The 11,159-nt window shown below is 36.1% G+C and overlaps 1 protein-coding gene across 1 annotated transcript; it reads left to right on the top strand.

Annotated features, from left to right (window-relative positions):
• Positions 1-2,234: 2,234 nt before the first annotated feature.
• On the top strand, positions 2,235-9,165 carry LOC108574750 (clavesin-1). Its single transcript, XM_017937389.1, has 5 exons — positions 2,235-2,460; positions 7,594-7,934; positions 8,190-8,318; positions 8,773-9,007; positions 9,083-9,165. Exons 1-5 carry the CDS (start codon positions 2,337-2,339, stop codon positions 9,115-9,117), a joined length of 864 nt encoding a protein of 287 aa, XP_017792878.1. The 5' UTR covers positions 2,235-2,336; the 3' UTR covers positions 9,118-9,165.
• Positions 9,166-11,159: the final 1,994 nt, after the last annotated feature.

Here is an 11,159-nt window from a genome sequence, read left to right as displayed (position 1 = left end):
CTAACACCAACTGGACTCTTCAAGCTATCGATTAATATCAAAAAATTAACAAATGTGTAACTTGTTCGAATTTTATAGCATTTCTTGCTTATGTAGCCGGAATTACCCCGCTCTCCCTAAGTAATTTTCAAGTTTAGTGTTAACGCTGTGTTTGTTATTTGTATTGGGAAATTGTGACGCCAAATAAAAACGCCACAGTTGTTTCGCAACATTTAGTAACCATTTGTTTACCTATCTGATTACAATCGAATTTATACTCGGTGGATAAGTCTTCTCGATGCATATACAGGGTGTTTCCTTCATCCTGAAAAATTGGAATATCTCGCGAAGGACTGAACCTGTGAAAAGAATGTTTGAACAAAAGTTGCTTGCTACTTAGGGGGACTTCGTATGGTGCAAATTATTTTTCTGCAGGTCCAGTGGTGGGGGGAAATTTCACAGTCAAGTTCATTCTTTTAAATGGAACTACATATTATTACGACAACTACATATTAGAACCACAACGACCTGTCGTATGAGGTAATGTTATAAATTCGTCAGTTTTCAAGGAGCCGTTGCCTATTAGGCTTCACGCCACGCTGTAAATAAAGATCGAACTTATCTCCCATTTTACCGACTTAAATAAGCAAAGTTTAGCTTTACTTACTAACGTTCGATAAAAGAAGAAAAGAAACGTGTAACATTTTACAACAGTAAATTACCTCATATGGCAGGTCTTAACAAGTGCTACATACGCATATATAATAAACGTTTCTTTTAAAAAAATGAACTTGATTTTGAAATTTCCCCCACCACTCGATCGGTAAAAAAATAGTTTACACCATACGGTGCCCCCTTCGTACCAAACAACTTTTGTCGAAACATTTTCTTGATAGGTTCAGTCCCTCGCGGGATGTTCCAGTTTTTCAGGATAAAGGAAACACCCTGTATATCCAGATTTGATGATAAATAAGATTTAAAGGTACAAACTCTACGATTTTTTATCGTATTAAAATAAAGAAAAAAACATACCTCTGAAAAATATATTCCCGATAACATGGATCTTTCTTCGCCATCTTTATTTTGTTTTATCCATCGATGCAATCTTTCCATCGTCAGCCACGAACAAAAAAATGATGTACATGCTCGTTGTAAGATACGAGGAAGCGCGAAGATCAAGAGGCCAATGCTCTCAGCACAATATCTAACCCCCATTTGCGTAATTATAGCCAGCGATAAATCTGCTCCAAAACACTTTCTACACGTTTTCTTCAGTTATCACGCTAAACAGAACCAAAAAGACAAAGCGACATTTATCGCCAAACATAAGACCAACGTTTACTTCAAAAACAGATTCATAATAGAATCTTGTGCATAAACAACTACGTACAATCTCAAATAAAGGAAATTCTAAGAAATCGTCTTATCACGTTCAAGATCGTTTGATTCACCGAGGAAATTGGACCCATTCTGGATTTGAGGATAAATGGCCAGCCTGTACAGTTCCAATTACTTTACAACCGTTTTGGCTAATTTAAAAAGGAATATTTAATCATGTACAGTACTGCTCAAAAGTTTCGACCGTGCTTTGATTTTAAAGTAAACAAAGTTTTATCAAAAATATTATTTCTGTATAATAATAAAACTCAGTTGTAATTAAAATCAACGGTGTATTACTGCGATCAATCTCGGACAAGGAACATTCCACACAACCACTCTGTCACCTCCTCATCCATCAGGATGCTCCTCATCCTCGGTCCACGTTAAAATGGCGGCGCCGGCGTGTTCAATTATTCCATACACCTTTTCCAAGAACTTAACCTTCTCTTCACAGAGACTCGAAAGGCTCGTTTTCTTAAACATCCTTCTTCAAGCTTCTCCAAAGTTCACCAGGAAGTCAATTTTCTCACCCTCGAATTACAATTTCTCCAATGGTGTCCCCTCAACAGAGTTGAAAATCAATTTTCCTGTGATCTTCGAATGTGTTGAAAATCAATTTCTCCCGTAGGCCGATGCTTATCGATGCTCATTGATTCACTGCACGCGATCAACCACGTTTACCGACGCTCGTTTTATCAGGTGACGCGTTACCAATGTGTCTCATCTTTCGAATGTAAGTAAGTACACTAGGCAGCTTGAAATCGGCTGTTGGAACAGTCACGGAATCGGACTGTGTGCCGGTTGGACTTTGAGCGGTCAAAGATTGGATCGAGATGGTGGACAAGAGGAGGCCTCCTTCTCCTCCTACAAGATATATCGGGTCACAGATATATCGTGGTCGTCCTGCTGCGAGGATCGTTTTGTTGGTCGCCACGCGTTGTAATCGGTTCGTCCATCGTATTAGCTAAAGAAGAACAATGTCGTTCGAGTTACAGCTGCAACCGCCGGGACCGGAAGCCCGCGCCCTGGCCGTAAAGGAGCTTCGAGAAACCGAGGAGGTCGTGAAAGAGGGACTCGCTGGCTTGAGGAAGTACCTCGAAGGTGAGTTTACATTTCTCTCTTAGTCATTCTTTATGGTCTGTGACAGTTCATTCTTGAGGTTTGAAATTTCAAAGTGAACTGGAGGGAGGAATTTTTCTGTGAAATATTTTCACGCGAGCGTTTCATTCGGTGTGAATGGATTTCTGACGGAGAGATTCATTTTTGAAGCTCTGTAATATTTTTTCCGCGGTTCGGAATAGTATTCAGGGATCCAATGGATTTTGGATGTTTTTCTTTTACTTCGAGTATTTGGTAATTCTCGTTTCCTTTAGTGTGACTGAATTTGCGGAAGTCTAGAGGTCTGGAATTTTTGTTTCCTCCAATGTGACTGAGCTTCTGGAAGTTTGAGGATAATTCTGAGAATCTAGAATTTTTGTTTTCTTTAGTGTGAGGGAGTTTTTCGGAGTTTGAGGAAGTGGAAGATTTTACTTCGAGCGTTCGATAAAGTTTGTCGTAGTTTGAGGGCGGCTTGTTTTTCCCAATTCATATTCAGTAGTATAAAAATGGAGATCGAAGTTTATGAAAGAATTGAAAAGTTTGATTTTCCTTGGTGGAAATGATCGAGGATCGTTTACTTCGTTATCGAGCTCTGGTTAATCGAGCCGGTGTTAATCTACTCGTGGCTTTATCGCCTGTCAACAAACGAACAATTGGATTTTGACGTCATTTTACACGCACCTGTGAAACCGAGGAGCGTTTGACAGCGTTTGCACGAGTTTCAACCAGATTCGTTGTTTCGTCGAAAATGTTCTCCTTAACGCTGTATCCTCGTTTCCCTCCGTTGTCCCACGCTGTCGATAATATATCTTATTTTTGAATTGCCCACTGCACGATACTACACTGTGCACGAAAATATTCCATCCGCGCGGCTTTATCAACATCGTGGAAATCTTCCCTTCGAATTCTGTCCACTTTTTCGCGTTGTCTAAATCAAATAATTTTCTAGCGATTTAAATGGCTACATTCAAGTTTGACCTCTATCACGTCTCTGTTTTGCAACGACTTTGAGAAAAATGGCGTTCAAAGTCTGTTCGACTTGAATCGCAACAAACACAAATAAAATGGCCAAAGCGTCACTGAAAATCACACGAAGAAATGTAATTTTTATTTAATATCTGCTTCTATTGATATTCTAACGAATTACAATGATCGTTAATTTTTTCTGTCAATTTTGACGGAATAAGAAATTTGTTTGAAATTATAATTTCAAAATATATATATATAGAACATTGACACGATCTGAACCGGTTAAAATGATCAACATACAAAAGCTTCGCTGTAAATCATACGAAGAAAGGATAATAAGTTTTATTTAATATCTGTTTCTATTGATACTCGAAGGAATTACAATAATCGTTAACTTTTTCTGCCGATTTTAATGGGGTAGAGAAAAAATTCGTTTGAAAGTGTAAATCGGTCGTTTAAATCGATGTTTTAACATATCCAGAACATAGGCACGATCTAAAACGGCTCCTGAGTGCATCAGAATGTAAACTTAGGGTCATGCTCCTTTCCTCGATAACGTTTTATCGCTTTGAAGCCAGTAACGTCAGAGTTCGTTGCTTTACTTGCTTCTCGAGGTACTTGCTAGAGTAAACAACCTGCATCTACGATCGAGGATCGCAGATAACCGAATTGATTCCAAATTCGTTGATAAAAACGTGTACCTTGACCCTCAACGACGATAAAGAACGAAGAGATCCGTACACTCAAGATAAAGTTCTTGATACATTAGCGTAGAATCATGCTGATAACACCGCGAATTGATAACAACTTCGACTAGTGACAGAGATGGCGATGAGGCAAAAAAAGGAAATTGCTCACTTTGTCTCCTGAACTCTTTTATAGATACAGTTCGATTTTTATCACGTTTCTATTGAATGATAGAAATTAGTTACAGAAGATTGGTTAGAACTGTGTAATCTTTTTATTGGCTACTTGTAGCTTCTGATAACGTGTAGCACAGTTGTATATTCAAGTGGACATAGGTGTGTACTGTCAACATCAGAAGATTCAAGCACCTGAAGTAGTTGGTCAGAATTTTTACCGGTTTTTTGAATAAGAAAATTGAATATTTATTTTAAATGGTGTTTTTTCTTTTGTGTGTGTGAAAGAGTAGAGAAATCGTGGAAGATGCAAAGTACAGAATAACTGGAAATGAAAAGAAAATTAACGTTAACGAAAAATAGAGAAAATCTAATTTCTTTTTAAATAGTTGAAAAAGATCATTAACCTATACTGGCAATACGATCAAGACAATTACATTTAATTAAATTTATTATAACGTATGCAACGAGAATTTAGGCAAAATAAATTGAAATGGAAATAAGCGATTTGTTATTGTAGAAAAAAGAGAATACAGAAAGTCTGCTAAAAGAGAAAAATTCAGATTCCAGTTAAAATTCTTAAAATTCTCCAGGCAATTTTTCGAAATTTCCTCCAATGAATAGTCAAATTTTCTTCAATTATGAGGTAAAATAAATTATAATGAAGCTAAGCGATTTATTATTGATAAAAAAAAAAAAAGGAAAATGCATAAAGACTCCAGGAGATCGAGATCGTTGCAATTTCCTTAACGAGGAACACCGAGGCAATTTCCTACGGAAGAAGTCCCAGTCGTTGTCACGCGAGGACAGTTCGATCTTTCACGACAATCATCACCGGTGAAAAGAAAAATCCTTCGTCACACGACACGTTTCCCAAAGAAGATTTACGATAATCGTAACCTTGAACTCTGGCGTGGATTAATTGCCAATTAAAATTGATACATTTCTCGAGAAAAACTGTTAGAGAAAAAAGTGCTGGTCTGATCTTTGTACTGTTGTATGCACAGATGATGGATGATCAACACACTTGTGCAACCATTTCATTAAAATGAACGTAACATTGATGAAGTTTTTTGTTTTCATAGACTGATACTTCGTGGTTTTGAAAATAAGGTACAATTTAGTCGAAGTCGAAATTTCAATTCGAAATTATTCTGATTCTTTGGAAACGAAAATGGTGCGTAGCCTTAAGCATTCGCGAGGGAAATTTTAAATGCGTATTTTTGTTTCGAAACGGTGTAATTTTTGAAAAGAACTAAGCTTCGAGTATTGGAATTTAAAAATGAAAGGACTGAACTTTAAATATAGAAATTTTCACTAATATTGGAATTTACAAAAAAGATGTCAACTTCAAATATTGGAATTTTCAAGAAGCTAAACTTTACATATTAGAATTTTCAAGAAACTAATCTTCAGATATTAGAATTTACAAGAAACTAAACTTCAGATATTAAAATTTGCAAGAAAGTAAACTTCAAATACTGGAATTTTCACAGATATTGAAATTTAAAAAAAACAAACAAACTGGAAATGTTGGAATTTTCACAAATATTGGAATTGTCAAAAAAACTAAACTTTAAATACTGGAATTTTCAGAAATCTGAACTTCAAGTATTGGGATTTTCACAAATATTGAAATTTTCGAAAAAACTAAATTTCAAATATTGGGATTTTCACAAATATTGGAATTGTCAAAAAAACTAAACTTCAAATTTTGGAATTGTCAAAAAAAAAACTAAACTTCAAATATTGGGATTTTCACAAATATTGAAATTTTCGAAAAAACTAAATTTCAAATATTGGGATTTTCACAAATATTGGAATTGTCAAAAAAACTAAACTTCAAATTTTGGAATTTTCAAAAAAACTAAACTTCAAATATTTGAATTGAAAAAGAAAAGCTAAATTTACACATATGTGCCAATGTGTCTGAAGAGATTAACAAATGACAGTTTTTCTCGTAATTCATTCTGAGATAGCGGAGCTTCTTACTCGTTGATACAAAACAGTTTATTTGCATCCACACGAGATAAGGATGGTACTGTTTGAAAGATAGGTTAATAAGTCCCGTTTTAATCCGACGAGATGTAAGAACGTATCTATATATACATGTATTTGCATGGAACACATTTGTGTGATGATCGTCACACGTTCTCCAGTATCAATGCTTCTTTATTTATGGAAAAAAAGTACAATATTTGCGGTGAGGCTTGACCACCTAGGGCGTAGATCGCAGGTTGCTGTTCGCGTTGCATATTTACGCGTCCCACTCGCATATTTATGCGGCTCGTATTGATCAATGCCACAGGAAATTACTCTACGCCAGTGATCCGGTCACGTCTTTCATGATCCACCCCTTGATCCTCTGTGAAGCTGAATTTTTAAGGGAGATGGAGTTTAATACCATCATTCTGTTATCGATAAGAATACCATCTGTTGAAATTAATGCCCTATTTTTTTTCTTTCTTTTTGAAAGTGTGGTACTCCACTTCACAACATTTAATTATAGTTTCGTAAAGAATAAGTGGAATGATTTTCGAATTTTCAAAGAGCAATGCCATTCAGTATGAAAATTCAAGACTTTCGTTCCATTAATTTCATTATTAATCGATATTACATTCAGTTTCACGAATCATTCATTCTGCTTTAAAATGTCTAAACGAAATGGAATTGAATTTTTTCAATTTTCATACAAGACTCTTCATTTGAAAATCAATGGAAGAGTGTAACTTTTAATTTTTATTTTCATTGTTGAGTAACAACACTCTTCGGTTGAAAATTCAAGTCTTCCATTCCATCAATTCTTCAATTCTACATTTTCAGGGAACAAGATCGTCTACTTCAAAGTATACAAAGAAAATGAAATTCTATTTTCTCCATTTTCACACGATTATGTGAAAATTTGAATATCAAAGGAACTCGAACTATTTTAAAATCAAAGAAAGTATAGATTAACATCGTTAACAATAATTCTATTCATTGGAAACTTTCCATTTCTATTCTCGACGAACAATACCTTTCATTTTTATTCCACTAATTAAGCCTGGGACAGCGGACGGCGGATGCCGGGTCAAATGTGATCCAATACTAAAATCTTTTCCGCACGCAAGCGAAACCAAATTTTATCTACTTTACTGGGCATTGTATTGTTTAAAATTACACAATTATACCATGATTAAAATAACGAACATATCGATAACGTAAGGAGAGGAGTCGGTTGAAACAAGACACACCTAAGAGCCGGGTGACCCTAAAGGTTAATATTAATTTTACTCGTTCTAAAGAACTTTTTACAATGAATTTCCAGAGGACAAGACTCTCTACTTCAGAACAGACGACGACTTCCTTTTAATTTTCCTACGGCCATGCAAGTTCTACGCGAAAAGCGCCTACGAGCTGATGAAGAGAGTCGCCGATTTCAAAGAAAAGAACGTCGCTCTGTTGGACAATCTGATGCCCGAAGACGAGAAGAACGCTATCCTCACTACCCACGTGGTGAACGTTCTGAAGAACCGAGATCACAAGGGTAGAAGAGTGCTCTTGATTAACCCTGGTAAATCTTGGGATCCGTCTAAAGTCAGCACCGACCAGATGCTTCGAGTCCTCTACCTGATCCACGATCTCGCCATTCTCGAACCAGAAACTCAGGTTTGTTTCCATAGAAATTGCTGGTTTTATAACAATAATAATTTCTAGATATCGTGACAGACAAGACTCCTGGTTATTTCGTTATGTAAATTACCATAAATTGGTAATTCGTGACTAGTTTCCCTTTTTGTAATAATTATTCTCCATTTGGAATTGAATAGGACCGTACCTAGCCTAACTTAACTTGGTTATATTAATTCTTTAGTCGAGATAGGCGGTTTTACTTTATTCAGACAAATCGTTTTCTTATTTTAGATCTATGGTGCAGTCGTGGTGATGGACTTCGATGGTCTGGCTATGAAGCAGGTGATGGGATTCACGCCATCTTTCAGTATGAAGCTGTTGGGCTTCATCCAAGAGTCGATGCCACTTCGTCTCAAAGAGGTTCGCGGAAATACGAACTTTTATGAAATTTTTTTCTTAGACTTAAGCAGTCGATTCACTTGAAAAATTTGTGGTTTTCGTACAATTCTATTTTTTCGAATTTCCAATTATCACGTCTATTTATTCTCTCATATTAGAGCAGCGACGAGTAATCGCATTTTTTTGCGGCAGGCCAAAATTAAAATTAACATTTGAAAATTGTTAATTTATCCGGTGCTGTTCCTCTCGAAAATTATTTTATAAATTCATATATCGCGCCAAACACAAACATCTTTCTCTTCAGCTGAAAATCATTTTTCACTTTATCACACTGACAATTTCCCATTTTAGCTAAAGTTATGGTATTGCTCGTAACATGTTTACCACTTTACTCGATGATTCGTTCCGTTAAAGTAATAAATAAATTACTCGGTTTTAACATATCGACAGAATTGCTAATGTCAATTTCTCACAGGTTCACATCGTCAAGCAACCGTTCGTCTTCAACATGGTGTGGCAGATGTTCAAGCCCTTCGTGAAGGAGAAGTTGAAGAAACGTTTGTTCTTCCACGGCTCAAAGATGGCTTCCCTTCATGCACACATTCCCCCTAGCCACTTGCCGAAGGACTATGGCGGCACCCTGCCAGAAATCGATTATAGCAGTGCAGATTGGTATCCTACTCTGGTCAAGCACGAAGATAAAATCAGAGGTGGATAACGAGATGAGATTAATTTTGAATTTCGCCAGAATCGAGGAATTAACTTTCTTCTCTTCCTCTTTTCAGAATGGAACACGTACGGTTATCGTAAGAAACAATAGACTGAAGGAGGGCAGCCAAGCACTCGAACAATGATACAATGTATGAAATATCTTCCCTCTGTGATTCCAAAGTGTTGTACAAAATATTTTAAGCCTTCGATGGATCGTTGTTGTTTTACAGGTTTCTTATAGATTTGTAATTAATTGTATACTTTTGTACAAAAGGTTACTGTTTGTGTATACTAAAAATGGTTTTCCAAAAAAAAAAAAAAAGAAAATTGCTCGTCGTGTTTTATTCGTTTTGAACATATTTTAAGATTAAAAATTAGTGTACTTTTTTACTAGAAAGTTTCTATGCAATAAAAGATAGCACGTGTCTGGTATATTAACGAACACTAGTAAAGCTAATTAAATGTGCAAATAAATAATCCATCGTACTTTTTGTGAAATTCCTGATAAAATGATTGGTTTATCGAAAAAATTTCCACCTTTGTCGTACCGTCTAATTTACTTCGGACAGTGAAATAAAAATTAGTGAGTGATTTTTAATCTAATAGCCTAAAAGTGACACTGAAAAGAGAAGTTTCGTGCAGTGATGAAATTTTCGAAAAATTCGCCCTTGGCAGAAATGACTGTCTCACACTGAATGTGTAGCAATTTAATGCGATTCTAAGATAAAGCAAAGGTGTCGCCATTGAAGAGAGTTTTCATATCGTCCAACTTTCACGCTTTGAAGTGTTTACTTACAGTTCTGTGAGCTTTCTCCTCGTTTGCTCGTGCATCTTTCGCAATCGCGATCTCGAGCGCATCAATTTTACGAAGAAACTGAATCGTAACGTTTAATTTCCTTTCGCGAAATTGCGCAACTCGATCATTATACGCCGAGACAATCCTGCGAATCGAATAATCTGTCCGAAGTATAATAATTACAACGGTACAGACACTCGTGTTTTGTATGGAAACTTTTTGAGCAGGAAATTTCCAGGAGGAAATGATCGAGTTTGCAGATTTATTCGTTTAAAAAAAAGAAGTTACAGCCAGACCAGGCGTGTAGGTATAAATTAACAAAATTGCTGAAACTCGAGGGAATCTTTATGTAACGATTCCTAACTTGACCCAAGTACCGAGTCTCGGGCAGACAAATACGTTGTGGCGCAATGACAAAACTGGGACAATAGGAAAGCTTAACATAAGATAATGACACGGAGAAATTTCTGTACAACACTCGAGTGTAACCTCCTCACTTCTGCGTTTAATTAAATAGAACGAGAAAACGAATAGGAATGATTGTAAGTATTTGAAACTTCATTGAAGATTAGAAGAGACAAATAGTTCGAAAAGATTGATTAATGCGTCGGTTTACTTACAACGTTAAGGATTTAGTAAGGAATGAAAAAGAACGGAGAAATAATTTCAACTTTCGATTGAATCAATTATGTTGAACGTTGAATTTCCAAATGCGTTAGGCTACTCGGACGAATAACTCGTCGATACCCGAACGAACGAATCAAACGCATTGAAATAAATGGAAGCGGTTATACTGCACGCATATTGCCCGTCCTATGTCGTCCGTATTCGTCCATTCGTACATACGCAGGTCGTTCGAATCAATTTGATTTTTTCAGCCGATTTGTCGCGACCGAGGATACGTGAACCAGATTTTTTCGAACGACTGACGATTGTTTATTAAGTGTTCCTTTAGTTCTGTCTACAGTTACTCTTACTAATATTCGGGCACTGTTTAGAACGGTATAACTTTTTTCAAATTGGACCAAATGACGGAGTTAAAAAGAAGAGAAAAGTTACGGAGGTAAGTTGTTACAATGGTTATAACTAGACTGCGGATTTTTGTGCATTAAAATTTACACAAAAATATACGAATAATCCTAAAATATAGTACAGTAAATTCTCTACAAGTGTCAGTCAGTTTGGATTCTACAAGTGTCAGTATAGATGGTCCTACGCCTAGGTCTGCGCCATTGCTGCGCCTATGTTATCTCGCTCGCTGTCAGAAAAATATAATTTCTTTAATTTTCCTTTTTTTTCATCTGAAATTCTTTTTAACATATTGGTAACATTTACTTATTCGCTGTCCTTGTCTA

This window comes from Habropoda laboriosa, unplaced genomic scaffold, assembly GCF_001263275.1.
Source record: "Habropoda laboriosa isolate 0110345459 unplaced genomic scaffold, ASM126327v1 scaffold225, whole genome shotgun sequence".
NCBI classification, from domain to species: Eukaryota; Metazoa; Arthropoda; class Insecta; order Hymenoptera; family Apidae; genus Habropoda; species Habropoda laboriosa.
The sequence above is the reverse complement of the archived record's forward strand: the minus strand, read 5'-3'. Positions and strand labels throughout refer to the sequence as shown.